Consider the following 27,763-nt stretch of genomic DNA (forward strand, 5'->3'; position numbering starts at 1 on the left):
GTCTCTGATTCTTGATTCTTATTTTGCTTAAAAAACTGAGCATAAATACTGAAGTTTTCTCTTGACAGTGACTTAGAAGCCAACAATATATAGTTTTAACTTCAGTAATTTTAATTTAATTAATTTCAGTTTTAATGTTAAAAAATTCATTTATAAGCTCAGTGAGGCGTAAGAAATGACAGCTAATGATGTGCTTTTTGAAGTTTGATCTATTTGTCTGTGTTTATTAAAGTATGTTTGCTCTAAATTCTGTATAATCTGTAACTGGGAAAAGGTCATTGATATTTCTATATGGATGATTTGACATAATGCATCTAAAACCAAGGTTAATTTATGTAATTTTTAATAAATATTGATCGTGATCAGCCCTTGGCTAGGACCAAATTTTTTAATTTTGGCCCCCTTGCATCACTGGGTTTGACACCCCTGCCATAGACCATGCTTTGTTCGAAAGGATGCAATGAAATGATATAATATAAGATTTTTAAAAAGTTAGATCAAAGTACTGACACCAAACTGACAGAACTTCTCTGCACGACTGCATTATTTGTGGAAATTCTGTTTACATCAAACTGAAAAACCTGAGCAGAATGAACAGCATGAATAAGTATTAAAAAAAGGAGAAAGCAACTGATTAAGTAGAAGAGATATCAATAAATGGTTTGTGAAGAATATAATGGAACTGAATTGATGGATAGAGAATAAAAGTAAAGAGTTACTCAAAATGACAAATGATTAAAACAGAAAGGGACAGGAGGGAGGTCACAGGAGAGAAAAATGAGAGATGGAGCGATACACAGGAGGAATCAATACGTGTTAAACTGATGAGTGGCCAGCAGGAGACAACTTTTATCTGTGATCTAAACTCATTATCCGGGCTGTTTACTGTCTGAAAGTATTAACAAAGTTTGCTTTCAAACTGCAGATTGTTAGCGAGGCTATATTTCAATTTGACCCTTTACGCCCAGCGGCGAAGTTGGGGCATGTTTTTGTGTCTGTGTGAGTGTTTGTCTGTACGGTTCATGAATTATTGGGCCAATTCTAATGAAACATTCAGAAACTAATCATTGGTTGTATATCTACAACTGGTTAACATTTGGAGTCAATCTGATTCAAATGGCAGCCACATCAAACAGATCTTGGCAAACACAAAAATGGCTACAAATTGATCAGTTTTACAGATATTGAGCTAAAATTTGATATGGTCATAGCTGACATCATTCACAGCACATTTCAAGTGCGAACAGATCGTGTGAGATAATGCAATATTGCTTGAGGTTATGCATAATGTTGTTTTCAAAGTTGGACCAAAACTGCTTAATTTTTCAAGATAAAATGATCTTAGTCTTCAATTCTAGCATGCAGGGCGGAGGGTGATATGCATTCCTTTAAGGAGTTCAGATTTAAACAATAATATGTAGACGCAGCAGTGTTGTTCGTGGCCGTTTTACCTGTCAAAATGAAGATTTTTCTGTGCATACTACAAACTGTTTGTAAATGATGATGGAAGATGCATCCATTTTTAGAGCCAAACTGATCCAAAGAGTGGCAGAGCAGCTGAGTGAACAATGTAGCTGTGGGTGGAAGAGTGGGTGGCTGGTTGAAAAGAGGCCAAGTGTTAGATCCACTCAGTACTGCCTCTGATGCATTTCATCCATCCATCCCCTCATTTCTCTACCTCCTTATCCATGTAGAAATCAAACACCAACCCGCCAACCTCATGTGCAATTTAAATACTGCTACTACAACTGAGGGGGAAAAACATTGGTGTTTGAGTTAAAAGCTACTATTCAAGAGCATAAAATCTTCCTTTGCAGAAGGTCTTTATAAACATTTTGTATATAGTAACATATGGCAGCTGATGCTTTTTCTGCACCATCATGGTTTATCAAAAGGGTCAGAATAGCACTTATTCCTTTGCCATCTTGCATCTCGTTCAACATTTACTACCTCTTGAGGTTCTTTTCCTGTCTCTGTGTGTGTGTTTCTTACAAAAATATCTAATGTACCACTGGACAAATTTTAATGAAACATCCAGAAAGTGCAACCTGGATGTACATCTATATGTAACTTTTGCAACCAATCCACCACTGCTAACCGTTACAAACACAAAAATGGATGCAACTCAGTCAGATTTACAGATATTGAGCTACACTTTGGTGTGGTAGTAGCATTAGGTAATCTTGAATGCATACACTATCACTATCTTGCAAGAGGAGATGGTGACACATGAGGTCATGCATAACGTCATGTCCAAGGTTAGACCAAAACTGCTCCAACTCCCTCCCTTCGAAACTAAAGGTGGTGGGCGATATGCATTCCTTCCAGGACTGCTTCTTCATAGTTTTTTTACTGAAATCTAAATCTTTTCACTCAACATTGAAGACTTAAAGGCTCCTCATACTGCTGTTAAAGTGGCTATCAGCTGGATGACTGTGTGGGGGACAGATGGTTTAAAAAGGTGAGAGACAAGAGGAAAGCATCGCAGGTTGGTTGTAATGATGGCGCGGAGCGTGTAGGAGGGCCAACGTGTTAAAAGACAAATACATCTGAGGATGAGAAGAGTGCTGAAGAGAGGACACAGCTCTTCTGAAGTGTTTACTCATGTTCTAGTGAGAAGCAAAAAGAAATAAAGCTACTAAGATGAGAGGCCAATGATTAGTGCCACAGATCTAAAAGGCATGTCTTTTTTTTTTTGTACCACTTAGTGATGGTGATTTCTTGGCCATTTATAAAAATCTTAATCTCTGAAGTCTCTTGGGTTTTTTTTAAACAATGAATCTGTTTGGGTAGCCTTTTACTGTGAAGCAGTGTTCCCTTCAGAGAAAGGGATGGGTGTGATCTGAGGATTCATACACTTTGCAGTTCAGTCAAAAACATCCCCTGGGATTTTATTCAGAGGAGACTCTGTGTTAGAAACAAATCCTTAGAGAGCTCATCCTGATGGCCTGTCTAACTGGCTCATACACATTACGATAATTTTAGTTCAGTTTAAAATTGCAACAGTATTCAACCTCCCACCTATCCGGTTCTGTTCCGCGATTCATGCTTCTCACATCCCGTTATTTTCTTCATAACTCATGCAGGGCTAATTAATATAGCACAACTACAGCTTCATTTCTCAACATACAGTAAGATGATCTTCTAAGACAACAATCCTTCACGAAATGTTTGGCCTTTAAGTTTTTTTTATATATATTTAAAAATAACTTGACATCATCAGGATAACTTTTCCTGACAGCTGATTCTTAAAGACTGACGTAAACGCTGTACTTTTCCCTGACATCTCACTAAATTGTTTACCAGTTATCGCTCCTCATCCATTTCAGACTTTCTTCTTGGCCTCTGGGTTCAGATAAAACATCAAGACTCGGCGTGTCAAAACGGCCCCTCGAGTTTCAGTGTCCACCGTGTAGCTCGTAACTCCCCTGTTTTTAATTAGCTCCTTTAACGGGAGAACGTGGCAGCAGAATTGCAGCCTGGGAGGTAATTTCAGTGGTAGACGTCTTTTCCTTTCCTGCACCCCTACACACTCTTCATGGGAATAATCTGCATGCGGGATAATCGGCCTGTTCAGGAGCGGAGACCCATAATTAAGATCATTGCGCTTTTGTAATTTTTCTTTTTTTCTTTTTTATTGTTTTCTCCCTTTTTTGTTGTCAAAGTTCACTCGGTAGCCCACACAGTGATTGGCAAGCTATGAATTATAAGATTATTTTGTCGGCTATTTAAAAGTCTTAGTTCTCCTTTTCACTGCAGGAGAATGTATTGAGCAGATTTTGATGCCGGCCCCCGCTTGTCAGACTGCGCTATCATTACAGGAAACTGAAGGAACTTTAACATAAAACCCAAACTATACTCTCTCCATCTACAGTATATATGTGGCCTGATGTTAGGTAGCAGTTTAAAACTAGATTATTCTCAGCTTCGTGTTAAGATATCTGTTGCAGAGCGGGTTTGTGTCTCGGAGTATTAGATGAGCTTTGAGGGAATCGATTTTGTTAGAGGTAGCGTGTTAAAAAGAACACTGATATATTGATATGGAGATGCTGGTGGAGACGTAGTGTGGGAGACCAGAACACAAGATGTAAAGCAAAAGGAGGTTCAAAAATACAATACAGAAATCAATAGATGGGCAGATTAGATACAAACAAAAAGTTAAAGGCGTAACATTTTCTTAAGGAATGCATTTTTAGATCATCGTACGTTGAGAATAACAGAGTTGTTGCTGTTTCGGGTCAAGCCTTGAAAATAACATTGTGTGATCTTATGGGATATCTTGAGATGTTTTTCTCATTTATTGAATGACTCGCAGCTACTACCACACCAAGCCTGGCTTTAAGGTTATTTTTGTGTTTGCTAATATGGCTTGTCAGTGATGGCCATCAGGTAATGATTAATTCCTGAAAATGTCATGCAAATTCCTCCAGTTGTTCATGAGATATTTTGCTAACAAACAGTTGACTTTAAATATTTTCCATCCGTGACTGTAGAACCTTCCTGAGCTGCTCAAAATCTTTGTCATCCAGACCTGCACATTGAGAAGAATAATTTACAGTTGCTTTGAAGCATCAATGGTATTTTTTTATATTGAAACAAAGAAGAGAGTGTCTGTTCTTTCTGAAGGACATTTTGAAGGGACATGCTCGTATTCAGATGCTCATTGTGGCTTTTGATGTTAGATGAAAGTCGTGGCCATGAGTAGGTTAGCGAGAACCTGAAGTGTTTTTTTGTTTTGTTTTGTTTTTTTCATAAAGTCCTGATCTCCTTTGTGCTTTTCATGTTTTGTTGTTGAGTACATTTTTGATTTGCCGTTCTAAAACCTGTGCACAGTGTTGTAGATTTATTCAGATTGAGGAGTGAATGCTTTAAATGACCTGCTGTTTAGAGCTAAGTCTGGACAAGTACATTGACTACTTTGGGTGTTAAAATGTACAAATTAGCATATCTGTGTTTACACTGATTGATGCCTAAAATTGCACCAGAGACCTGCAGTGGGGCTGGAGGAGTTGGGAGTTAAGGCTGAAGCAAAACACATTGGTTAAAGCTCACCTTTTGTGTATGGTCTGAGGCCTTTAGTCATTCAAGTCTGAAAGGTTTAGGAGCTGATTTTACTAAGGCGCTCAAATGAGTTTGGTTGGAAGTTGTAAGCAGCAACAGTGAGAGTGTCCAGTTGTGTGGGTGAGGTGATGCTCTATAAACAAAAGCATAATCAGCTCTTTAAAAAAAAAAAAAAGATTATAGCAGTCTACCAGGAGCAGTATAAATTTTATGTGTTTCTGGAACTGGTGCTGCTCTCTTCTTGTCCAGAGCTTCCTTGAAATAGAGATATTGTACTCTCCCCTGGTTAAATAAAAGAAATAAAATAAATGATGGAAGCTATTACACCTGTTAGGATACAACACACAGCTTGTCTTAAGCCTCACTCACAGCCTGTCATAGGCGCTCCTATGGTTAGTGTACATGAAAAAATTTAGCCAAAATGTGTTTGAGACTTGGGCTTCGCTTGGCGTGTTTAGCTCTGTGGCACTTTGCAGACTGGCTGACATTTAGTCTTGTGACAAATCAAGAATGCATGCAATACATATGGAACCAGCACTTCTTGTGCACACCTGAACCAAATTGTACTATTAAAAACTACTGCATAAGTACTTTGCACTTGCTATTTGTATGACCAGAAGTATATCTGACTTTCTACCCCCGTATGTGTGGCAAGTTCTCCAAGTCCTTGCAGGACTTTCTGGTGCTGCTATCATTATCATCATCATTAAATTCTTCCTCTTCCTCCTCCCTCTTCTGTTTCAGGCTGTTCTCTCTCTGAAGGTGCAATGAACTTTTGCTTCCCTCTTCCTGAGTGCCATTTTCTAATGTTAAAACTGATACTTTTTACCAAAAAATATAACCAATGTTCATAATTAAAAAAAAAAAAAGATGAGTTATGCTAAGGACACGCTGTTGGCCTCTTTTTAATACCTGCTTACACTCTTGTCAGGAGTAATTGTCTCAACTTTTCTTTCTTTTTTAGCAAATTGAAAACATTTACACAAATAGAAAATTTCTCAACATACAGTATTTCTCCTTCATTCTTCTCAAAGATACTCAGTCCTGTCAGGTGCTAAAGTTGAGGTCATCTTTTGTTCCATCTATAAATATTGGTGCAGATAAGTGGATCGGATGGTGCAAAGCTTAAACATGTCTGAAACTCTCCTTCTTATAGTTTATGTAGATAAAGGGAAACTTCTTTAAATGCATATCCAACAGGCTGCTCACAAAGATCACCAAGTTGAAACCTTTTAGATACTAATTTAATACTGCTTGGATGATAAATACTTCAAAACTGACTTAGTACCAGTCACTAACTTCAGTAAATATGTATATGTAACTATTAATGTCCCACACGTGTGTCAAAAAAAAGATTTTCAGTGTCACATTTGGAGCTCTGTTAAATATAATTTCAGTCTGGAGCCTCCTCAGTTTCGACAACTTGATGATGTATGGGTTCTCCTTTTTTTTTTCCACCAGTAATGGAATACAAGAGTTCCAAGTGATACTCAGATAATCCTCGTCACTGTCAGGCTATCACTTTCCCTCTGATATGTGGGGTCATAATGGGAAGGCAGAAAATGGCTACTTGGGAATGTGGCGTCATTAAGATAATGGTTAAATCTGTGAAAATACTACGATTTTTTTGGCGTACCAAACAGGATGAGGTTGTATTAAACTTTTCCTCAGTAATCAGTTCTATCAGTGTCTAGGTAGGCATGGTAAAAGGGAACAAAGTAATAACGGTGTGTTTTTTTGTGTAAATTAACAAAAAGATGTGGCACAGCAGTTTTTCCAATAAAAGGTTGTTTACTTGGTGTGAGTTTGGTATTAAAGCACTTAGGACTATCGTTTCAAGGGGGAGGACAAGCATGACTTAAGGTACAGGGTCACTCAGCTTTAGGCTCTGATGAAATACACTGGGTTGTGTTCCCCCACAGGTGCAGAACCATGAACATCAACAAAACATCATTTTCTGAGGCCCGGTGGGCTTATTTTGTGTTGGTTAGAAACTCATAAAAGTCCAGCACCTAACCTCAACTTGAGCTGTTCTAAACCTTTAAATAAAGTTAAGCCTTTAACATTTTCAAATTATTTTCTGTACTGTTATTATTTCTTGAGGGCAAGAATTTGAAAAGAAGGATTGAACAACGGTTCAGGTTTTATCTGAAGTTAAAAAATATTTAGATAAGTCAGTCATATCTTTATTTTAGAAACATATTGAATCAGTACCTGAGTTCTGCACAAAATGTAGAAAACTAACTACTAGAACCTCAGGATTACTGTCATTTTTTTGTTTTTAATGCAACCATTTTAACTTATTGACTGTTTTAAAAGGTCATAAATAATTTATGGCACACTAGTGGCACAAATTGTTGTAAATTACAACCAACTTAGAACTTGAAACTACAATGGCTGCAAGAACCAATAAAAGCTGACATTTACAACACTCAACCAGTGGTTTGTTTTGACCCTTTTATTATTATTTGGTAGAGAGGTGACAACAGGTTCTTTGAATATGAATTCCTAATTTCAAAGCCATGTTTTTACATTTTTACCTGAAGATCATGCTTCAGCCTTGATCTTACACACTGTAGCTTTAAGGTATAAATTACTAGTTAATGTTAATTGTTGACAAATTTGATCTGTATTCTTGTATTTCTTGCTGTCACTGATTTGCCCATTTTTAAGATTAAAGAAGCAGGAAGGTGTTTGCGTCTGTCACAGTGGATTCCCCCATAGATCCCTACTGGCTTTCTAGCTAATGTGTTGTCTTTCTCTCTGTGTGTCTCTGTCTGTTTTTATGACTGTGTGTCTGTTTTTGTGCCTGATTTTTTTCTTTTTGCCACATTTGGCTTGTCATTGACTTTTTGTTTTCCATGTGCTCTTGAGCATGTTTTTTTTCCGTCATGCATCCTTCTCGTTGCTCTCTGCTTGTTTGTGTGTGCTTTAAATGTATGTTTGTGTTTATCCTCGTTTCCACTTGTGTCTGTGCATCTTTCTTTGTGTTGGCTCCCGTCCCCTCGTCGCTGTCTCCATAATGTCCCCTCCTCCAGCCTTTGTGACTTTGCTGAACGGGGACCAGGCTCAGGATGCCATCCGCTCCCTCCACCACAGCACTGTCCGAGGACGCTTGATCAACGTCACCCTGCAGCCCACCGATTCCCTGCTTTGCCTCACCAACCTGCCCCACACCTTCACCGCGCAGCAGTTTGAGGAGCTGGTGCGCCTGTACGGAAACATCGAGCGCTGCTTCCTGGTCTACAGTGAGCTGAGCGGCCACTCCAAAGGGTATGGGTTTGTGGAATACATGAAGAAGGACTCTGCTTCACGGGCCCGCTCGGAGCTGCTAGGTCGACCTCTGGTATGTCCGAGCAAATATTACAAATCTGTTCTAACACATTCAGACTTCTATGAGACTGAGTGAAGAAGTAGAAGAGCTCTGGGTTCATTAAATGCTTTTGAATGGTTGAAAAAGATGAATTTGAGTTTTCTTTTCATGCACAGAAGTCCAAAAATACACGTCAAAATGGGATGAAAATATTTTACTTGAATTAGCTAAAACAGATTAGATCATCTAAATGATGACAATAAAATTGTCTTAATATGTAGCTCCTATATTACATTTTGTAGGATTTTTTTTTAAAATGATGCTTCTTGTCCAGTTTGAGTCAAACATGAAAGTGAGCAGAAAGAGGAGTGATATATTGTGTATCATCATACATGTTGTGAACAATATTTGGTCACATCATGTAGTTGATACATAAACCATCTCTGTTGTATTGATAGAAACTGGCAGTGCTGTAGAAAACAGATAATCAGCACAAATATGAGCTCTGTCAGTTCAGTCACCTGACTTAAATGTATAAAATTACAGTGTAAAATTGCATATGAGCAGAAATGCCTAAATTCACTTCTCTTTTTATTTTAGGTCCCAAATATCAGTAGCTACTAAGTAATACTTTCTGACCTTACCTATGTGATTGTTCTAGCTGTTAAATTCTGCAGAACAAAGCAGAGCTCAACAGCTCATAATCACAGCTACTTTTACAAAAAATAAAAAATGTGCACTGCAAAGTCTGAGCTTCCTGTCACAATTCTCAAATCAAAACAGGAAGTCCAGTTGCCCCATTTTTTGCATGTTACAACTTATGCCAACAGTATGAAGAGTGCTTGTGATGTTCTTAATCTAATTCTGTATCCCCTCCCACTGAATGTTAAAGGGGGATCGCTCACTGATGGTGCAGTGGATGGATGTGAACCAGCTGAGCCAAGAGGAGAACCTGCACTCAAAGTGCCTGTGTGTGGACCGACTGCCACTGGACCTCTGTGACTCTGAAGAACTCACCCAGATCTTTTCTGAGACGTATAAACCCGTCTTCTGCCAGGTAAGACTCTGGAGCTCTTTTGCATAATTTATATCAGCATCAGAATGTTCTTAAATACATATTTCATTCTGTGTCGGGTGTGTGTGAAGTCTTCCTCAGTCTGGGCACACCCCTCTACCCTGATTTTACCCTCATACAAAACATTAGCTGTAAAATGACACAACACTCGTTTCTATAAGCTTATCCATTCTAGGAGGGGCACTTGAGATTTTGTTATCTTAAATTTCACTTTTAAGTTCAACCATGGTTTGTTTGGAGAGCTTTTCCAGTTCAGAAATGGATCCATACAAATACCAGGAAACATGATTTCTGGTCTGATTTTAATGCTCTTAGTCCACCTATTTCTTTGGTAGATAGCCTGTATTCTTGTTGAGACCACCAGCCTTTAATTTATTATGATAATCTCCTGTTTTATTCCCAATCCTATGACTAGTGGAGGCAGCCATGTTGAATGTTTTGTCATCCACACCCAAGGGGGAGTGAGGTGTGGGTGTGCTAGCAGCAACAGAAAATGCATCATTTGTATTTCTCTTAATTACTTTAAATGATGCCGATAATGTCTGCAAAAAGATCTCTGCAAGAGGTTGCTTCTTTTTTCAGCATGTCTGTGCAAGTTTTGACACAATGTTTCAAATTCTGCTCTTTTTAGACTCTCATAATTTGCTAGAACTTGCATAACAAATGTTATCCATAGTTAATCTTACAAAACCACTGCAGTTGCTCTTAAGCCTCAAAATATCATGAAAGGCTCTCTTTAAAAAGAAATAATCCCCTTCATCCCCGTATACACACTTTCCAATCAAACACCACCAGGTGACACATGCTGATATAAAATTCAGCATCTCTTCTGGCCAGCCTCGCAGTCACACTAAGCCTCTGTTTCCATGGTGAGGTGGAGCTGTTGTGGTGGCACCACCCCTCAGCTTCCTCCTTCACACTCAGCACACTCTGTGTGTATGTTCATATATATATATATATATATATGTATATATATATATATATATATAATTGTTATTATTTACTTCATTTGTTGATGCTTGTCCAGTACATCCACTCCTCCCCCACATACCCATTTCAAAGTTCACTCAATGGACATCAGTCATCTTCTGCAATTCCACTTTTAGCTCCACCCCTCTGCCCCACTCCCACATACAAATCAATAAACCAACATCATGCTGGTCCCATGATGCTTTGTGGGTGTTTAGCTCATGTTGTCTCACTGTTTCGAAGCCAGCAGGCTTTGACCTAAAGTTCAGTATTTTTTTAAGTGCAGTGTATTATGTGCTTGTGAGTATTTTACTGCATTTCAGCACATATACACTCAAATACTTAATATATCAAGCCCAATACACACTAAACTGGATGCAGATGCATAATATATCAAGCCCAATACACACTAAACTGGATGCAGATGCATAATATATCAAGCCCAATACACACTAAACTGGATGCAGATGCATAATATATCAAGCCCAATACACACTAAACTGGATGCAGATGCATAATATATCAAGCCCAATACACACTAAACTGGATGCAGATGCATAACTTTCTAACAGTTAAATTAGAAAGACAAAAGTGTGCAATTATTGTCAGTCTCTGAAAGGCGAAGGTACTTGTTTAAAATTTGTCATGAAATGTGATGGGCAATATGCATCTCTTCAAAGAGGCCTTTAATTTAGTTTGTTATTCAGATCGAATGTCCAGCACTATTTCCAGTTACTTCCAAACATAACACAGATTAAGCTTCAGAAATCAGAATGGGTATTATGAAGCCATTTTACCACCACCCATAGTTGCTATATTTTCCCTGCTGTTAGTGGCTCCATTTCCTGCTTGCACTGCTGTGGGAGAATAGTTTGCATTAACAGCACACTGCAAAACGAAGCATACTTAGTATGCATGCTGTGTGCGTTGATTTGTTTTTCACCTTCCAGTGTGAATACTAGAAACAACTTCGACTTTGGCTCCAGTGATGGTGAGTGGCTTGTCTGCTAATCGCAGAGTTTCTGTGTTCACTTTTCCAAGATGCTGAACCCTGCTGTTTCCAAGTTGAAATTTTTGTTTCTCGATATTCAAAACAAATATCCTCATTCAGTGGCTAAAAGAAGCAGCTGTACCTGTGAACTCTTTGCACATGTGCATTATTGTTCTTGAGGTATGTTAGGACATACAAAACTGTGTGCGAAAGAAAAAAACACTGGAGACCATCTGTTGTTTCTAACCTTCTCTCTGGGTGATCACCGTACATGTAACTATCTCCAAAATCACAGCACAGATGTCTTAAATACTTGGATGGTGATTTTTGTCGGATTGTGCTGTGGTTATAAAATCAGGATTTGATCAGACTAAGGGGGAGCAGCGGTCTTTAAATGGACCCATTTTCAGTTACTAATCAGACTCATTTGCCTTCTGACAACAGAGATGCAAAAATAGTGACTGAGAGCTCGTTTTTGGGGGTTATTGGGTGCATTTTTATGCATATTTGATGGAAGGAGCGAGAAAAGAATCAAAACAGATTTCAGTGGCTGACACAAATCCGACGTTAAATGCTGCATGATGATGTGAATATCCTTATTAGTCTATGTCATCTAGTGACATTTGGCAACTTTTTATGAGATTGAGAATAGTTGGCAACGTTGCAGATGATGTGTGAGTGAGTGGGAACAAGAAGCAAAAATTGGAGGCTGCTTACATAAACTATTTAAGTGCAGTTCATATAACATTTTATGTTGTGTATAGGATTATTTTTGAGAAATGTTTTTCCTTCATAACAGGAATAATGAAGGTTGCTCACTTACTGCACTCTATTAAAGACAAAAATAAAATATTATTAAAAAACATACACAATATAAATGATAAATGCTGAATGAATTTGCTTAAATTCGCTGAAGAAGCTGAAACTGAGTTGTTAAGACTAAAAGAAGCAGAACACAAGCTAAAATAAGCAAAATGCTACCTAAAAATAGCAAAAAGTTAGCTAAATGTAGCAAAGGCTATCCAGAAGCTAAAAGTAGCAGGATGGTAGCCGAAAGCTAAAAGCAGCATAGGACGACAAAAATGGAGCAAATATGCTGAAGCAGATTTCAAAGAAAACAATGTTGTTGAAGTAATTGAAGAGAACTTAATGTGTTTTTATGGCGAAAAGATTTGTAAATAAAGTTAGTTTTGAAAAATATAAAAGTAAAAAAAGAAAAAATCAGGTCATGGCATCCATCTCCAGAATGAGCTGAACTTTTGTATAATGAATGTCTAAATTCTGCTCTAAAACAGCCAAGATACAGACTATATTTTAGCATATTTGGATCAGTATATTGTGCTACTTTTGGTGGATTGTGACAGACAGGTATAGATTATGAAATTTACATCACAATTGATCAGCCAGTGAGTCAGATTATTGACCATAATTTGGCTCTTATTTGCCTGCAGTGGTCATTTTTTGTTTGTTCATTACTATTTACTGTCAGTCACTGTCAAACCTCATACTGTATCCATCTCCAGTTTTCTCTTTCAAAAACCCTCTTCGTTCTCCTCCACGCACCGAGGTAGAACTCGCCGCTCTTTGACACTTTTCTTTGTTCAAAGTGCACTTAACCTGTGGCCTTGTCCTAAGTGCTATAATTCTGCCACCCACAAAAGGACCCTCCAGACAGCACTTTAGTTTGAGTCAGACAGCCGAGATGGAGGGAGGAGCGGGTAAAAAATGTCAACCATATTAAAAACAGAAGGATGGAGACGTAGGGCGGAACTGGAATAAGGGAAGAAGAGAACTAAGAATGGCAGATGTTTTAAAGAAGATGGAGAGGTGGAGGTGACAGGTGATGGCGCTGAGTCTAATGTTTGAAGAAATAAAGTGAAACAGTGAAGGGGTGTGGGATTTATGTCAAAGTAAGAGAGCTGTTGGCATATATGCAACCTTATATGTAATAATGATGTCTGTGTGGAAGTTAAACACTCAATTATGAGGTAAAACAAGCAATGCCATCAGATATCAGACTGTGTGTGATGGACAGGTTTTAATGATTTTTATTTTATTTTATTGCAGTTCCTAAACACACAAAGCAGATGACACCTCTTCACTGTTTTGTTTCGGTCCTCTAGCAGAAAGTCACACACTGACGACTGTTCAAGAATTTTATTTTTTTCTGTCGCCCGCCGGCTGAAAGGCAAAGGCGGAGCGGTAATGTTTGTGAGCGCATGCTTTTCTTTGTTACCAAAATATCTCATGAACCTCAGGATAAATTTAAATGAAACAGACAGTAATCACGAGATGCTCATCTACAATTAAGTGAACTCGATTCAAGATGGCTCCCACAGCCAACTGACCTTAAAAACACAAAAATAGCTATAAATCAGTCAGTTTTACAGATGCTCATTAGATGTGAATGACCCATGACCCTTTGCTACGACCATAACCGTGACGTCTCAGGATGTTGCATGAGATTGTGCATAACGTTATTTTCAAGATTTTACCAAAACATCCACACCTTCATCTAAAACTCTGGCACGAAACACTGCAGGTGATAATCATTCCTTCCAGGAATGTTAGACCTCTAATCTATGGATAGTTTTTCAAAGATCAAACATTTTCTTCTTTAAAATGTTAACAATTAAAGTTTCCTAGCAGTAGTGAATTTTAAATATCACAAATAATCTTGGCCTGTTTTTAGGAGAGAATAAATTCCCTCCATATGTCAGGTGGACCTCAGAGCTCCACACTGTACGTTTTAATGTAAACTCCACTTTTACAGGAATCTCTGTAAGGCACCTTCAGCTCCTTTTTTCCAAAGAGGAAATGAAAAATGAGTTTTATGCTGTTGTTGTTTTATTTAACAGAATAGGCTTGTTTTGAATCTGTAATGCGTTTTAGTGAGAAAAGTATGTTCTTCACAATCACTGACACTGTTTCAGCTCTAATTTCATCTTCAGTCACTCAGAGTTAAGATTATCCATTTCTGTATTTCTCCACTTTTAAATAATTATATGTATTGATATTCTTGCTTTAATCTGCTCTGCATCACGTTTTCACCTTCTGCTTCAGTTGTGCTGCTCTTGTCATTCATATCTGAACATTTAAACAGTAATACGTCCCAAAGATTTCTCCTCAGACAGCTGAGACAGGGCTGCCGTGACCTCATCACTCAGTTCAGATGACTGATGTGGCCTTTTAAACTTTCAGACACACACACACACACCAAGTGATGGGTGTTCCCCTGAGTGTAAACCCTCCCAGTGACGCAGTCAGCATCTCTTAGCTGGGGACCAGGACTCGGGTTTTACAGCTGTCACACACGCTGATCGCTTGTTTAGCATCTTTAAGGTTTTTTTTTTTGCTCTGCAAATTCACACACTAAAATGTAGCAAACGTTTGGTAAACACATTTTTATTTTTTCATTTGTATTGTTGCAGTAGTGTGTTGTGACATTGAAGAGTACAGACTTGTTTTTCTCTTCTTACATCAACTCGTTGTTTAAAGTGATCATAAGAGTAAGTTTATTGCATTTTCTACACAAGTTGAAGCAATAATTTAATGACATATTGCTAATTGAAACTCTTTTTGCCGTCATAAGTTCATTCATCTTGAGAGGAGCTTTTTGTTTTTTTTACAGATGAGATAAACGAACCTGTTATCTGAACAAAACAAACTGTTTTTTTCATGGGGATGAGATAAATACAGTTCATTAAAGCATTCATTATTGTAATGTGAGTCAAAGCGAAAATACACAATTTTATTTGCCACGGTTAAAGATATTATCTTGGATGCCGGCTGGATGATGAGACGTTAACTCCCACCTCAGTGCTCCTGCCAGCTGTGTCTCAAACACTGAGATGACATCTAAATAATACAGTCAACAAAATTAGCTTTATCTTAAAAAACAATTAACTCCTATTTTTGAGTTATAAGCACGAGTTAACATTCAGCTTGGCTACTGAGTTTCTGTAGTTTTCATCCACTCAAACCCAGAAAACAGCCCAAAACATAATAACTATCCTGGGCCTGTATGTGGCCGTGTGAGGCTGCCACAGAAATACACCAGAAACAGAAAAGGAGTGGAGCAGACACAATAAGCTGACATGTTGGGTACAAACTATAGACACAAGAAAAAAAAAAGGCAAAGATGGCAAATACAAGAGCAAAAACTGAATCCTTTTGTGGACCGAAGACAAAGGGGAGCTTTCAGTCTAAATACGTAGACACAATGGACACTTTTCAGGCCCAGTGTCCAGCGAGGGACAGCAGGTCGGTTTTCCTCATCATTTTCAAAGCATATTAGGCTAAATTATTTATACATTTGGTGTGATAATAAAGACTTCTTTAGTCTGCTCTTTTCAAGACAGTCATTAAAAATATATAGTATACAAAGGTTTTGCTGTAGCTGAGCAACTAACATCTGCTATTATTAATACGTCTGACCGTGACATTTTTAGTTTTCAGAAGGCTGCCTTGTGGCTGTCTAAATGAAAAGACGAGGGCGGCGTTTCCAGATCTTTCCACTCTGTGACTTGATTTAAAAAAATACCCTGTTTGGAACCTAAAATGCTGAAACAATAAAATCATTTGCATATTTACGAAACGTCATCCTCTTGTGGATGGGTCCTTAGTCAGTAGAATAATTAAGATTCAAGTGAAATATAAAATGTAAAATATGCAACATTATCATTAGCCTCAGTGGCAATAATAATCATCAGTGTGTTACACATGGCTCCCTTTAAAATTAAAACCCTGCTTTGCCTCCTCCATGATGTTTTTTTGGCTTCATTCAATACATTTGTTTATATTTCTTCCACTAATGCTACCTGTTGGCCTGAGCCTAAAAACCTTTTCTCTTAATTAGACCGACACAGGGTAATTGCAAATTGCTGGAGAATAATTCCTTCTAGGCCATTCTGTTTTTGATTTACATCAGGAATAATTTAGAAGATGAAATATGAGGAGCCAACTTTATGCAGCTAATTACTCTTTAATTATCCTGAATCACACCTTCAGGACACAGTAAAGGCATGTGGGGCAATTAGGAATAAAGTTTACTGGTGCCGAATACAACCACAAAACATTTCAAGCACATTGGATGTCAAATAAGATAATTTTTTTTATATAGTTTGCTCTTTTTTTTTTTTAAACTTCACATGATCCCAGGATTTTTCATTGCAGATGATCTGTGCAGCCAAATGTTTCCTGCCTAGTTAAAAAAAAAGAGAGGAGTGCTAAATGCATCGATTTGTATGTTGTTGTTTTTTTAAGCAGAACACGGAGAGAGACTCTGACAACGAAATAACAGCTGGTATTTACAGGGTTCACATACAGTCCACACATGCCTACTTTAAATTTGCATAATTGTGCAGATCAGAATAAAAAGTGTGAGTGCAGCTGCAGAAAATTTGGACTTTAGAGGAGCTTGCTCGGAGTTTGCATCCATTCTTACACGTCTGTACTCTGAGCACCGTTTTCACAGAACCCACTCCAGCAGCGTTTGATTAGCAGTTTTTATTTGTTCTTTCTGTCGTTTCTGGATCACTTCATCCGTGAGCCTCTTTCTCTCACTCGCCGCTCGTCAGTCATTTAATTCATCACTGTTGTTTTCTTCCCCTGAATCCTCTGTCATTTTGTTTCTGGCCCTCCTCACTCCCACTCTTTTCCTCTTCTTCACCCACCCATCCATCCATCCATCCATCTCTCAAGTGGTAGAGTGGCTCAGGTGATTTCCACACAGTTTGCTTAATATATGCTGATGATAATAACCTATCGACCCACTCCTCTACAAATACATGCATTTACCTCTCCCTCTGTCTATTTATCCATCCCTCCATCCATCTTTTGTTCAGACCGGAGGGAACAGCAGACAAATGAGAGGAGGGAGGAAGTGGATGGCCACTTGATTGAGCACTAATGCTAACAAGCGTCAGTATTCAGGCGGAGAAAGTGAAAGCACATTTATTTCTGATTCATGCTCCGTTCATTTTCACAAAGAAAAAAAACATCAGACATTAATGTGATCTCATTGTATAATATCCATTTTATTGATGTCTCCCACGTTTTAATGCTTCAACTAGGTGACTAAAGATGAATCGGTGATTGTTCTGATGCACAAGTAACCGAACTTTAGCTACATAAGTTTCTAACGGTGTGAATGCTGATTCAGCATTTGCTGAATATCTCCTTTAAACTGCAAAAATGATCAGAAATCAGACATAAAATATCTTAACTGAGCATTTAAATTTATGTATCTGAGACTGTTCTGACAACACTTTAATGTAATGGGTCATTATGCAGCTTTTATTGAACATGACATGATTTCATGTAATGTGGGCACCTCCTGTACACCATCAGGTGCTAACATGGATCATCACACCACCTGTTACAGGCTGCTGTTGCTGTTTTTTTATTTCTCCTTTCAGCACAGCCGCCTCCTTCTGTTCCTATTTCTAGCCCAAAATTCCCGGTGCATTGTGTGTATTCCCATCTCTGTACTGTAAGGAGCCAGGATCTGCTCTGTAAACCTCTGTGGGGGGTTCAGTGCACTCTGTGAAGAAATCACACACTTGTACTGAGATTCATCAACTGAGTGCCGTCAGGAGCAGAGCTTATTGTTGTCGAACAACAGAGGAACCGATTATAGAAAATAAAAATGGCAGAAGTGTTTCTAATCAATGCTATCTTTGCAAAATATGTAAGTGGTTTTGAGATTTTTGGACAGAGTTAAAACTATGCTAATTCTCCAACTGTTAACACCATAATTAACTGGCAGGACACTGTAACAAAGCCTCAATGCTTGTCTGTTGTCGTCAGCTGTATGAAATCCAGTCTTCCTGCACAGACTGCGAAACATTCAAGGCATTTTTGATCAATGCAAAATGGACCGTTTTGATTTCACATATTGGACCTTTTGGACAAAATGACAGTGAAAGGAATGAAACCATGCAAGCAAATAAAGCCTAATCAGTCTCATCTTGTGTTATTTTTCTTTCTTTCTTTTTTTAAGCTGACTGAAAGGACAGAAATATTTTGCCTGGAGCTTTCAACTGCATCTTGTCATTTCAGTCACGACAGCTGCATTTCAATGAAACAAACTGCACAAATGCTCGTAAAGATGTCTGTCCTTTTGCTGATTTAAACCTTTGGAAGTACACTTTTTGAAACATGCTTTCAGAAACTTTTCAGGCAATGATGTAAAATGTGTATGAAACTGAGATGGTTTTACTTTAAAAAATAAGTAATTTTCTCTTTGTGAACACCAAATATTCCATGTTACACTCATACTTTTGCATCAGGTTTGAATTAACATGAACACATTTTCGTCTTCTACCGTTGTTATTTTTGGTGATGTTCCTTTAGTCTTACGATCGTTTCCGCCGTGAATGTTTTATTTTAAGATATTTGCTTGACGAACAATCGGTCAAGTGGTGAGTTTGAACTGTAAGCTATTAGCTTTTAACCATTATCATTATCCAGTTCTTTCCATTAACTTAAGGCTATTAGCCTCTTTGCATTATTTAGCTGCTCCTCAGAAACAGGAAGTGACTAAACCCTTTTGTTGAAGAGGTCATCAGGTGCAAAAAACAAACACAAGTCTGACCTTGTTTTTTTTGTCCTGTCCTTTATTATTTACCAACTCATATCTCCTAGGTAAAAAAGCAGATATTTATAGACTGTATATTGGCTGCAGGTCTTTCCTGATTTAATAAATTTGGGTCTTTTAAGGGAGAAATTGAAATGGTTTGATGCAATCTGCTGGCTTCTTTAAACAACTTATTGCTGATGTTTTATTCCATATTGAACCTTTCATATTATAATTGAATTGCATGTAATTGGATTTTAATACAACTGTTATTGGACTGAGTTGGGTTGTATTCAAGTTTATTTGAAATCGACTTGTTTTTTTTTTGTATAGTGCTTGGAGATGACTTCGGTTTTGAGTTGGTGCTGTAGAAATAAACTAAATTTAACTAAAGATGCAAATCTGTTTCCACCCACATCAGTTCTAACACACTTCCTCAAACTCTCCTCTGCAACACTCATGTAGTAAAAAACAACTAGCAATGAAATAATCATCAGGGATGCTGACTTAACCAAGTGTGAGACAGGCACTTAGTTTGTTTTCAGTGAGATGCCAGCAGAGCTGCCGTGGTCTCATTGACTAGTGCAAAGCAGGTCAGAGTAGTTTCTGCCTGGGGCTGAAAGTCGGTGAGACCAGGGAGCGATGTGAGCGCTGGTTTCTGGAGCAGGAAGCCTTGATTGGCCGAAGGCTAAGGCCCTGCAGCTTCAGTGTAGGAATTGCTAATGAGAGCAAAGAAAGAATANATATATATATATATATATATATATATATATATATGTATGTGTGTGTGTGTATGACAAATAAATTTGCAGGGTCACCAACGTGTCCACTCCTGGTGTCTTCAGAATGAATGGTTTGAACCTTCAGTTTCATAATTAGTTTAGCTGCAAAATCAGGCTGAGTTTTGAGTCAGATTAGCTTTACTCAGATTAAATACTGCAAATTTGTGTCCCGTCTGGAATATAAAAAAAATTCCATCACAGTTGAAAGAAAGAAATCACCGTTTGTGAATTGTTTGTTTTGTGAAAAGCCAATGTTCTTGTTTAACTTCTAAAATCTCTGTTTTTGACATCCCAGTGGCTCACACTTTCCAAAATGAACAACACTGGTGATGTGCTTCAGTCTGTAATCTCTCCATTATCTTAGTCACTTTAGGCTCAAGGAGTTACTGAATTCCATCTGATGCATTGGATGAGAGATGATGAACAACCTGAACAGATTATATGTCGTAGAAAACAAAAATCCAAGTTCTACCTGTAGGAGTGCTGATCCCCCCCATGCCTGATGGAAACCATGCCTGATATACAAATCTGTTGCATATTAAATATTTTAAACATGTTGGATAAACCAAAAGAATATTTGGACAAATAGGAGGGGAGTTCTCATATTTTAACTGAGCACTTGCAGGTGAGCAGCTGGAGAAATAATCAGTTTATGTACAACCTGGGTCACTCTATTAATAACTGAATTATGTTAACGCACACAAAGAATAAAGCTATGGGCCTGCTGCATGTATTAAAAGCATGTTTTAGAGGCAGAAGAGACTGAAACTGAAATGTTGGAGTTTAATGAAACTTTTCTTGGAAGTAGAGCTGCTGTGAAAAGATGCTGTAAAAATCTACCATAAATATTTAGATCTCCTGAAGCCCCTAATCTGTGTAAACAGTAAAGTCCAGGTTTTTCAGAGTAAAACATGTTTAACAAAGGTTGTCTTATAAAAGTGCTGTATGAAAAATAAGGTATAAAATCATTAATATTTGAAAAGCAATAAAGATGAAGTCAAAATCTAATAAATTGTCACAATAAATAATTTCTAAATTAAATAAACTTGCACAAAAACATTCTACATTTCTGGCTCAACTAAGACTAAAAGCCAGTGACTTTTTTTAATGATTATTGATCAGAACAGTTAAACATTTAATTACTACTATTCATTCTTGATGTGTTTAGAAATCTGTAAGTGACGACAACATGGAAGTCACTGATGGTTTTTCTGTCCCACAGCTCGCTCAGAATGAAGGCAGTCCAGTGCGAGGCTTCGGTGTGGTGGAGTACGAGTCGGCAGAACAGGCCGAGGCTGTGCTGATAGAGATGGACCGAAACCTGGTGGGAGGACAGGAGGTCCGCCTGTCCCTCTGTACCCCCGGCACCTCGGGGAGAAGCACCCTGGCTGCACTCATCGCTGCCCAGGGTATGGTGAGTAAACACAAGTACAAACTCCTGTCACATATTAGTCCTAAAGATCTTCTTTGTGCAACTAATCAATACCATCTTTTATTTTTATATTAAAAAAAAGGATTCTATATTTTTTTACATTGACATAAGTTTAAATAACACATTATTGTAAATATAAATGTTAATTTTATATACACCCGTTGTTTTTTTGCCCCAAAAGCAAACTTTGTGTTTGCTTTCCTAAAATCTGGGTAAAGCAGCAATAAAATGTCAGTTAAAGACATAACTTTACATGCTAATATCATGTAAAAACAGAAGTATTTTCTGGTCTAAATAGCTTTTTTCCACTGATTGACAGCATGTAACACTGGATTAGTTGAATCATATCAGGTAAAACAGAGTTAATTTACATTACTCACTTAAATTTAGTTTATTTATATAGAATAACAACAAAAAATAAGTTTTAAATCATAACCCTAAATTCAAAATGGATCCAGATTCAAATCAGTTTTGATACAATGCAGTCGTAATTATATATTCTACAATGGTAATTTATAAAACGTCTATCAAAAGGTAGCATCTCACCTTGGATTGTATTCATCAGAATGTCTTGCAGCGTTTGCAGGGAATTTCAAGTTCTTTGCATGAGGCTTGCAGTCCTGTCGCCTGGATTTTGAACATGTTAAAAAAAAAAACTGTCTGCAACACATTTTCTGGAGCTGCATTTTCACTCATGACAGAAAACATCCAGAGATCAATGTCCAGGTCCAGAAAAAGTGGTCCAAATCTTCCTGTCTGCATTTCAAAGGTTTATTCCAGCAGATTGAATCTCAAATGTGGGTGCGACTACAAAGGTGGGCACAAAGCGAGTCGAGGTGGGCAACAAAATATGTGCACGGCTAAAAATGTAGTTTTCCAAGCTGTGCATGTAAAAATAAAGCCATGATTTTCAAAAACTGGCAATTTCTACTGGCCACACCTGGGGTAAAACTGCTTCTAATTAAGCAAGTGGATATGGGGTAAAAAAAGGCACTTTCAAACATTATTGTGGATTTTTCCACAAATCATCAACTTTGCTTAACATGTTCTAAAATCAGTTAAATGGAAACATTCAGCCACAAAGCAGAATATTTGTTATATAGATGGGTTTTGCCTCTCAATTGTCACTTTGTGAAAACTTATTTGGTGTAATTTTGACTTGAGCTCGATTTAGACTGCCTGTATTTTTCATCAGCACTGCTGGCGTGGAAACGTTTCCTCATATCTAGAAAACCATATGCTGCATCACCTAATCATTGGACTTCCCAAGCAAACAGGCAGACATGCTCACAGCCACATCTAATTGAAGGCAGTGCCAAGTGGTTATTTCACATCCAGTGCTGAAATGTACCAGGTTTTGACATGGTGCACATGCATGAGCACCCTCTGGCTGAGATGCTCTTTGTAGCTGTGATGTCCCTCCTACACAGTGCTGTGGTAGCAGAGAGGCACTGACATGATAATTATAGTTCTGCAGACTGATTGGGCTGCTCTACTGTCTCCCGTTGCCTGAAATAAACCCAAGTCATCGCTCGAGACACAGTAATGCTCTCATACATATATACTTTCAAATTTATGGACACCAGCAAGTCAGATTTAAATGCAAGTAAAAGTTCCATTCAGCTGAAGTTTAGGAACTACTTGATGATTTTGGAGGGTTTGAATATTTAATAAGTCTAAAATTATTGCCCATACCAAATTAAATTTATCTTGAATTTTTATCTGGCCATAAGGTTTCTGCTTGCTGAAAGTCAATTACAGCTAGACACTGTGCAGGAGGCATTAGTAATAAGTCTGTATATGTTCAGTTTTTTTTTATTTTTACTAAAATTGCAATGTCTGAATTTATTCATATCTCTTCCTTAGTAATAAATGCCAAAGAACTCGTTTTCCACCATTATATATAAAAAAGATCTCATAATTGCTACTGTTGTTTGCATGTTTCTTACTTTTTTCTTTGAATAACCTCCATGTTCTTAAAGTTGGATTCTTACTCACTCTGGTCATGACCTTTCACCACGGATTAATAAAAAGGTTCAAGGTAAAAATGAGCCTCTCAAAAATATCAAAATGCTCTCAGTTAGCCTTGTCTTGGCCAATCTGCATTTAAGTTTTGATTTTTGTTTTCTATGTTATATCAGATTTTTTTTTACACTTTGTAAAAGAATCAATTTATATAATAGGTTGTTTATTTCAGTTTTAATCCACATGTCTATTTTATGTTAATCTTCTATTGTTTTATTTACTTATGGTCCATTAGGATTTAAGAATTTAATAATGTGCAGTTATTTTGTGTTCCAACAGTAAAGCACGGTGGAGGTTGTCATGCTGCAGGGTTGCTAAACTTCCTTTGGAAGTCAAAGCAGTTATCAAATAATGTACCAAAAGAAAAACCTACTGAGATGATTTTTAAGACAATTTAATTTAAAATGTGTTACATATTCTTAGAAAATAAAGTTTTCCATTGAAACAAAAATATAAAATAATCAGAAAGTAAGAAAGTTAGAGCCCATTTTATCTTTAAAACCTATCAAATAACTAAAATCTACCATCTTATGAAGGACTGAAGGTGCAATATTTGAAAGATGGCAAAATCTACCAGCAGATTTTGCTATTTCTGAGAATATATAAAAGATATACAACAAGAATAACAATAATTCTGCCAGATTTTTGCACATTATTCTGGATTTGTTTCAATTCAGTTCCTTTGGTTAAATAAAAAATAAGTTACTCTTGCTCTGTAGTAATTTAATTGTTTTGCTCATCTTAAAAACATTGATATTAGGATGTTTATAGTTTAGTTTGTGTCATATAAAAGTTATTTTCAAATGAAATGCAACTTTTATTGCAATGTTTAAAAACCAAGTAGGAAAAAGGATTTTCATTTTATAGATATTTTTGCCAATATTTCAGACAACTGATGGTATCACAGCCACTGCAGAACATGAATAATCAGGTGCAGATGAAGAAGTTTAAGCTTTAAAGAAAAGTGTGAAGATTATAAGCTAAAAAGCTAAGCAGTCACAGTCACAGGGTCTGATCTGTAACAGGAAAACAAATGACTCTGAGGATATTTGGTTCAGAAAGAAAGGACAACAGAGAGAAACAGACATCTGAGTGAGGTTAAACCAGTAGCCTCAGGCGCCTTTAGGATTATCACAGTGAATGAGAGCAGCTGGTTTTAAAGCATAAAATAAAATCATCAGACCTTTTAGAACAAGATAAAGACTTTCTCTAGTCTCCAGTTCTCCTCTGAGGCAGTTCTCTCATTTGTACATTTGGTTGAGTGTGATCGTGAACGCCGAGGACCAGATGGCCTCCTCCTCCCTCCTCAATTCTTCTCCCTCCATCCTTTCTCTTACGCGATTACTTCTCGCCTTCCCTTCTTCGCGGCTTCCTCGCGTCCCTGGCGTGATTGTACTGGTATGTAGCCGGATTTTGTGCCAATAGGCAAACAGACTGATGCATGCTGTCATTTTCCCCCAGCAGAAGAAAAGAACTAAGAAATCTCTCCTCCTCCTCCTCTCCTCTTCCTTTGAAAGACGCTGTCAGCTACGAGTGGCCTTGTTCAACACCAGTACACACACAAATGCCAGCTTTCCCTCCTATAAGACACAAACACACATACAGTATGTGTGCACAGGAATCTCCTTTTCCTATGTTGCTGGCAGGATGTAGTCAATCCCACTCTGTCCCCATCAGTAAAGCTCTGTCTTTGAGATGTGACAGGGAGGAAACGAGCTGAAGTGTGCTGTAGCTCTGGGGCAAACAAGGAGGAAATATCACCATCCTGCTAATGTTGTTTTAAATATCCGTGTCTTTGGGCCAGCCAGCGAGTACTGCTGCCACACTGTGTGACAGCAAGAGCTGAATCCTTCTGTTTGACACGGACCGATTCGACAGGGTTTCATTTGAATCTGTTAAATTAGTGAAGAATAATGAGGGACTGAATTCTTATCAAGGTTTGTGCTTTACACAGTGTCTTTTGAATGCACCAAAAGATTTGATGAATATAGTTTTTGCTCTTAAGTAACTAAATAAAATATGTAAGATGGACAATTGTTTTTTTACTGTATATGTTGCAATACAGTGGTAGCAATGCATAATACAGCCCGGCACAGACAGGGTAAGTACTGGCTACTAACTGAGTACAGAGCTGGTTCGTACCATTACCTGTACTATAAGGGGACCCAGCTGTATTATAAAGGAATTATTACCTTTTACTTACAGGCCAGGCACCTGTAAGTCACTTTATAGCACAGCCGAATCCCTGTAGGAACCAGGTACATACCTGGTACATTCCAGGCTGTATTATGTATTGCTAAAATTGACAGAAATTAATTTATGGCAATGGTAGGCTTTACAATATATCTTTTTCCAACTTATTCTTCCTGCCTGTTAATGAAACCCTTCCATTCCTGTGGCTTCTGTGTTAAAATTGGTCCCTGTTTTTACTTTCTTTCTTCTTTCATCTCCCCTCTGCTGACACTGCAGACATCTCCACATGATGTAAACCATTGTAATGATTACTGCAGCTATCAGGGGTTTACATGACAAGATCAAAACGCAAATTGTAGTAACACTCATACACGTTCACGCCGTCCAACTTTCCTTTCAACTTGTTTTGCTTTCTTTTCAGATCTTGAGTAACAGGAAAGGTTTGTTACCAGAACCCAACCTGGCTCAGCTGTTGACCAGTATGACCAATCCAGCTGCTCTGCAGATCCTCATGAGACCGTACCACAGCGGGAAAAGAGGAGGTATGACTGCAAATTGTAATTCCAAGTGTTTCCGCTCGTACACATTTCTAAGATGCTCCTGAATGAGAGATGAGGCTTCCTGTAGGAACCTGAGGGTGGAGAGCTGCGTTCCTAATGGAGTCTTTTTGTCGTCTGTTCCACATTTAATCATATTTGAGGTGTTTCCAGATTTTACTTTCATCAAGTGCTGAAACAAAATTGGTGTAACAGTACGCCCAAGCTATGGTTTGGTACAAACCTCAGTATGAGGGTCATGGTTCTGTATGAATCACTACAACAGGAAATGGAAAAAAAAGGCCAATTACTCATGTTATTTTGTTTTGTTTTTATATAAACAGAAACTCTCCCAGAAGCAGAGACAGAAAAACAAACCACTCTTGTTGGTGGGGAGAATCTTAAATCATGAACAGCAAGATTTGTGAACTTATAACTTTAATATAAACTTAAAAAAAACGTTTTAATCCCTTTTTTTTTATCTAATCTGGACTGTATACTGTAACTCAAAGACCATGTCAAACAAAGAGTTTGATAAACTCTAGAAAATTATCTCTTAAGGAAATATTACAAAATAAGTAAATAAGATAAAACAAAAGCCAAGAAGTGTTTGCTCCAGTTATTGTGACGTAGACTTGGTGCAAAGTAAAACAGCAACATAGAACTGAATAACATCAGATGTGAAAATGTAAAGTAAATAAAATGTGAAATACTCAAACTTCTCAGTGGGCAGAGCTCTAGTTTTAGAATATGATGTTTAATAAATATTCAAATGGTTTGCCATAGCACTGCTTGCCATCCATGCAGTGTTGTTTGTCTTAGCTGCAGCTGTTTGTGATCACTCCGTGGCTGTGGAGCATTTCCATAAATTTAAATAAATCATTTAAATCAAACACGCAGGTTTTCAAGTTTCTGCATGCCATTCTAAACCAGCCGTTTCTTTGTAAAGTGTTTTAAATGCAATCAATTTTAGATACAATACAATTTACGTTGCTTATTTTTTGTCATTGCAGGAAACAAAATGTAGTTAAAATAAGAGTCATGAACACCTGTGACTTGGCATATTTGTTGTGTAGTTACCTGGAAGCATCCCAGACGTCTGTATACAACCGTCACGGTACAAATACATGTACTGTTACACCCCTACTCGCATGCTCACTGCAGATTTGACATATTCTTGCAAGTTTTAAGGCCTATCAGTGTCCCAGACTCATCTATTTCAGTAATCTTTTCACTCCTAAAGGGACTTGGCTGGTAATCAAAGAGCGACCGTCTGTCCGTCCCTCTGTTCGGCTCGACCGTACAGGCTTCTGTAATCACTTCGTCTTTATTATTTGATGAATGTCTAATCAGGTATTAAAATGAAATTGTGTGACATTAGCAGAACAAATGGGAACAGGAAGGAGAGAAGATGGTAGAGGTGGAGGGAGTTCTCTTAAACAGGAGCACACACAATTAAAGTCTAAAATTAGGGCCTTGATTAAATGTTAAACTTTCTGCACCTACTATGATGGAACCTACCATTAGCATTGACGCTTACATTTATTATAAGGAGGACTTGTGATTCAGGAGTAACACACACACACACACACACACAAAAGCCAAAGAGAAACTGTGTACCCTGTGCAAGAGACAGGACATTTTTTTTCTAAAATATATGTATATATTTTTTCCAAGAATCCAGGTAAAACTTTATAAAATTAAAATTTATGGTTTGACTTCCAAACAGCAACTTGTAATATTTAGAATAAAATGTCTGCCAGTAAAAAAAAATGTTAATGTGTGCATTTATCTTTTTTAATATTAT

The 27,763-nt window shown here is 37.6% G+C and overlaps 1 protein-coding gene across 1 annotated transcript in view; it reads left to right on the top strand.

Moving 5' to 3' along the window:
• Positions 1-27,763, top strand: part of raver2 (ribonucleoprotein, PTB-binding 2) — a 69,744-nt gene that overhangs the window by 27,609 nt on the left and 14,372 nt on the right. Inside the window, exons 4-7 of the mRNA XM_017420380.3 lie at positions 8,100-8,407; positions 9,267-9,431; positions 20,993-21,184; positions 25,842-25,962. Coding sequence (XP_017275869.1) covers positions 8,100-8,407; positions 9,267-9,431; positions 20,993-21,184; positions 25,842-25,962 — 786 coding nt within the window. The remainder of the gene's footprint in view (positions 1-8,099; positions 8,408-9,266; positions 9,432-20,992; positions 21,185-25,841; positions 25,963-27,763) is intronic.

This window comes from Kryptolebias marmoratus, linkage group LG24 (genome assembly GCF_001649575.2).
Source record: "Kryptolebias marmoratus isolate JLee-2015 linkage group LG24, ASM164957v2, whole genome shotgun sequence".
NCBI classification, from domain to species: Eukaryota; Metazoa; Chordata; class Actinopteri; order Cyprinodontiformes; family Rivulidae; genus Kryptolebias; species Kryptolebias marmoratus.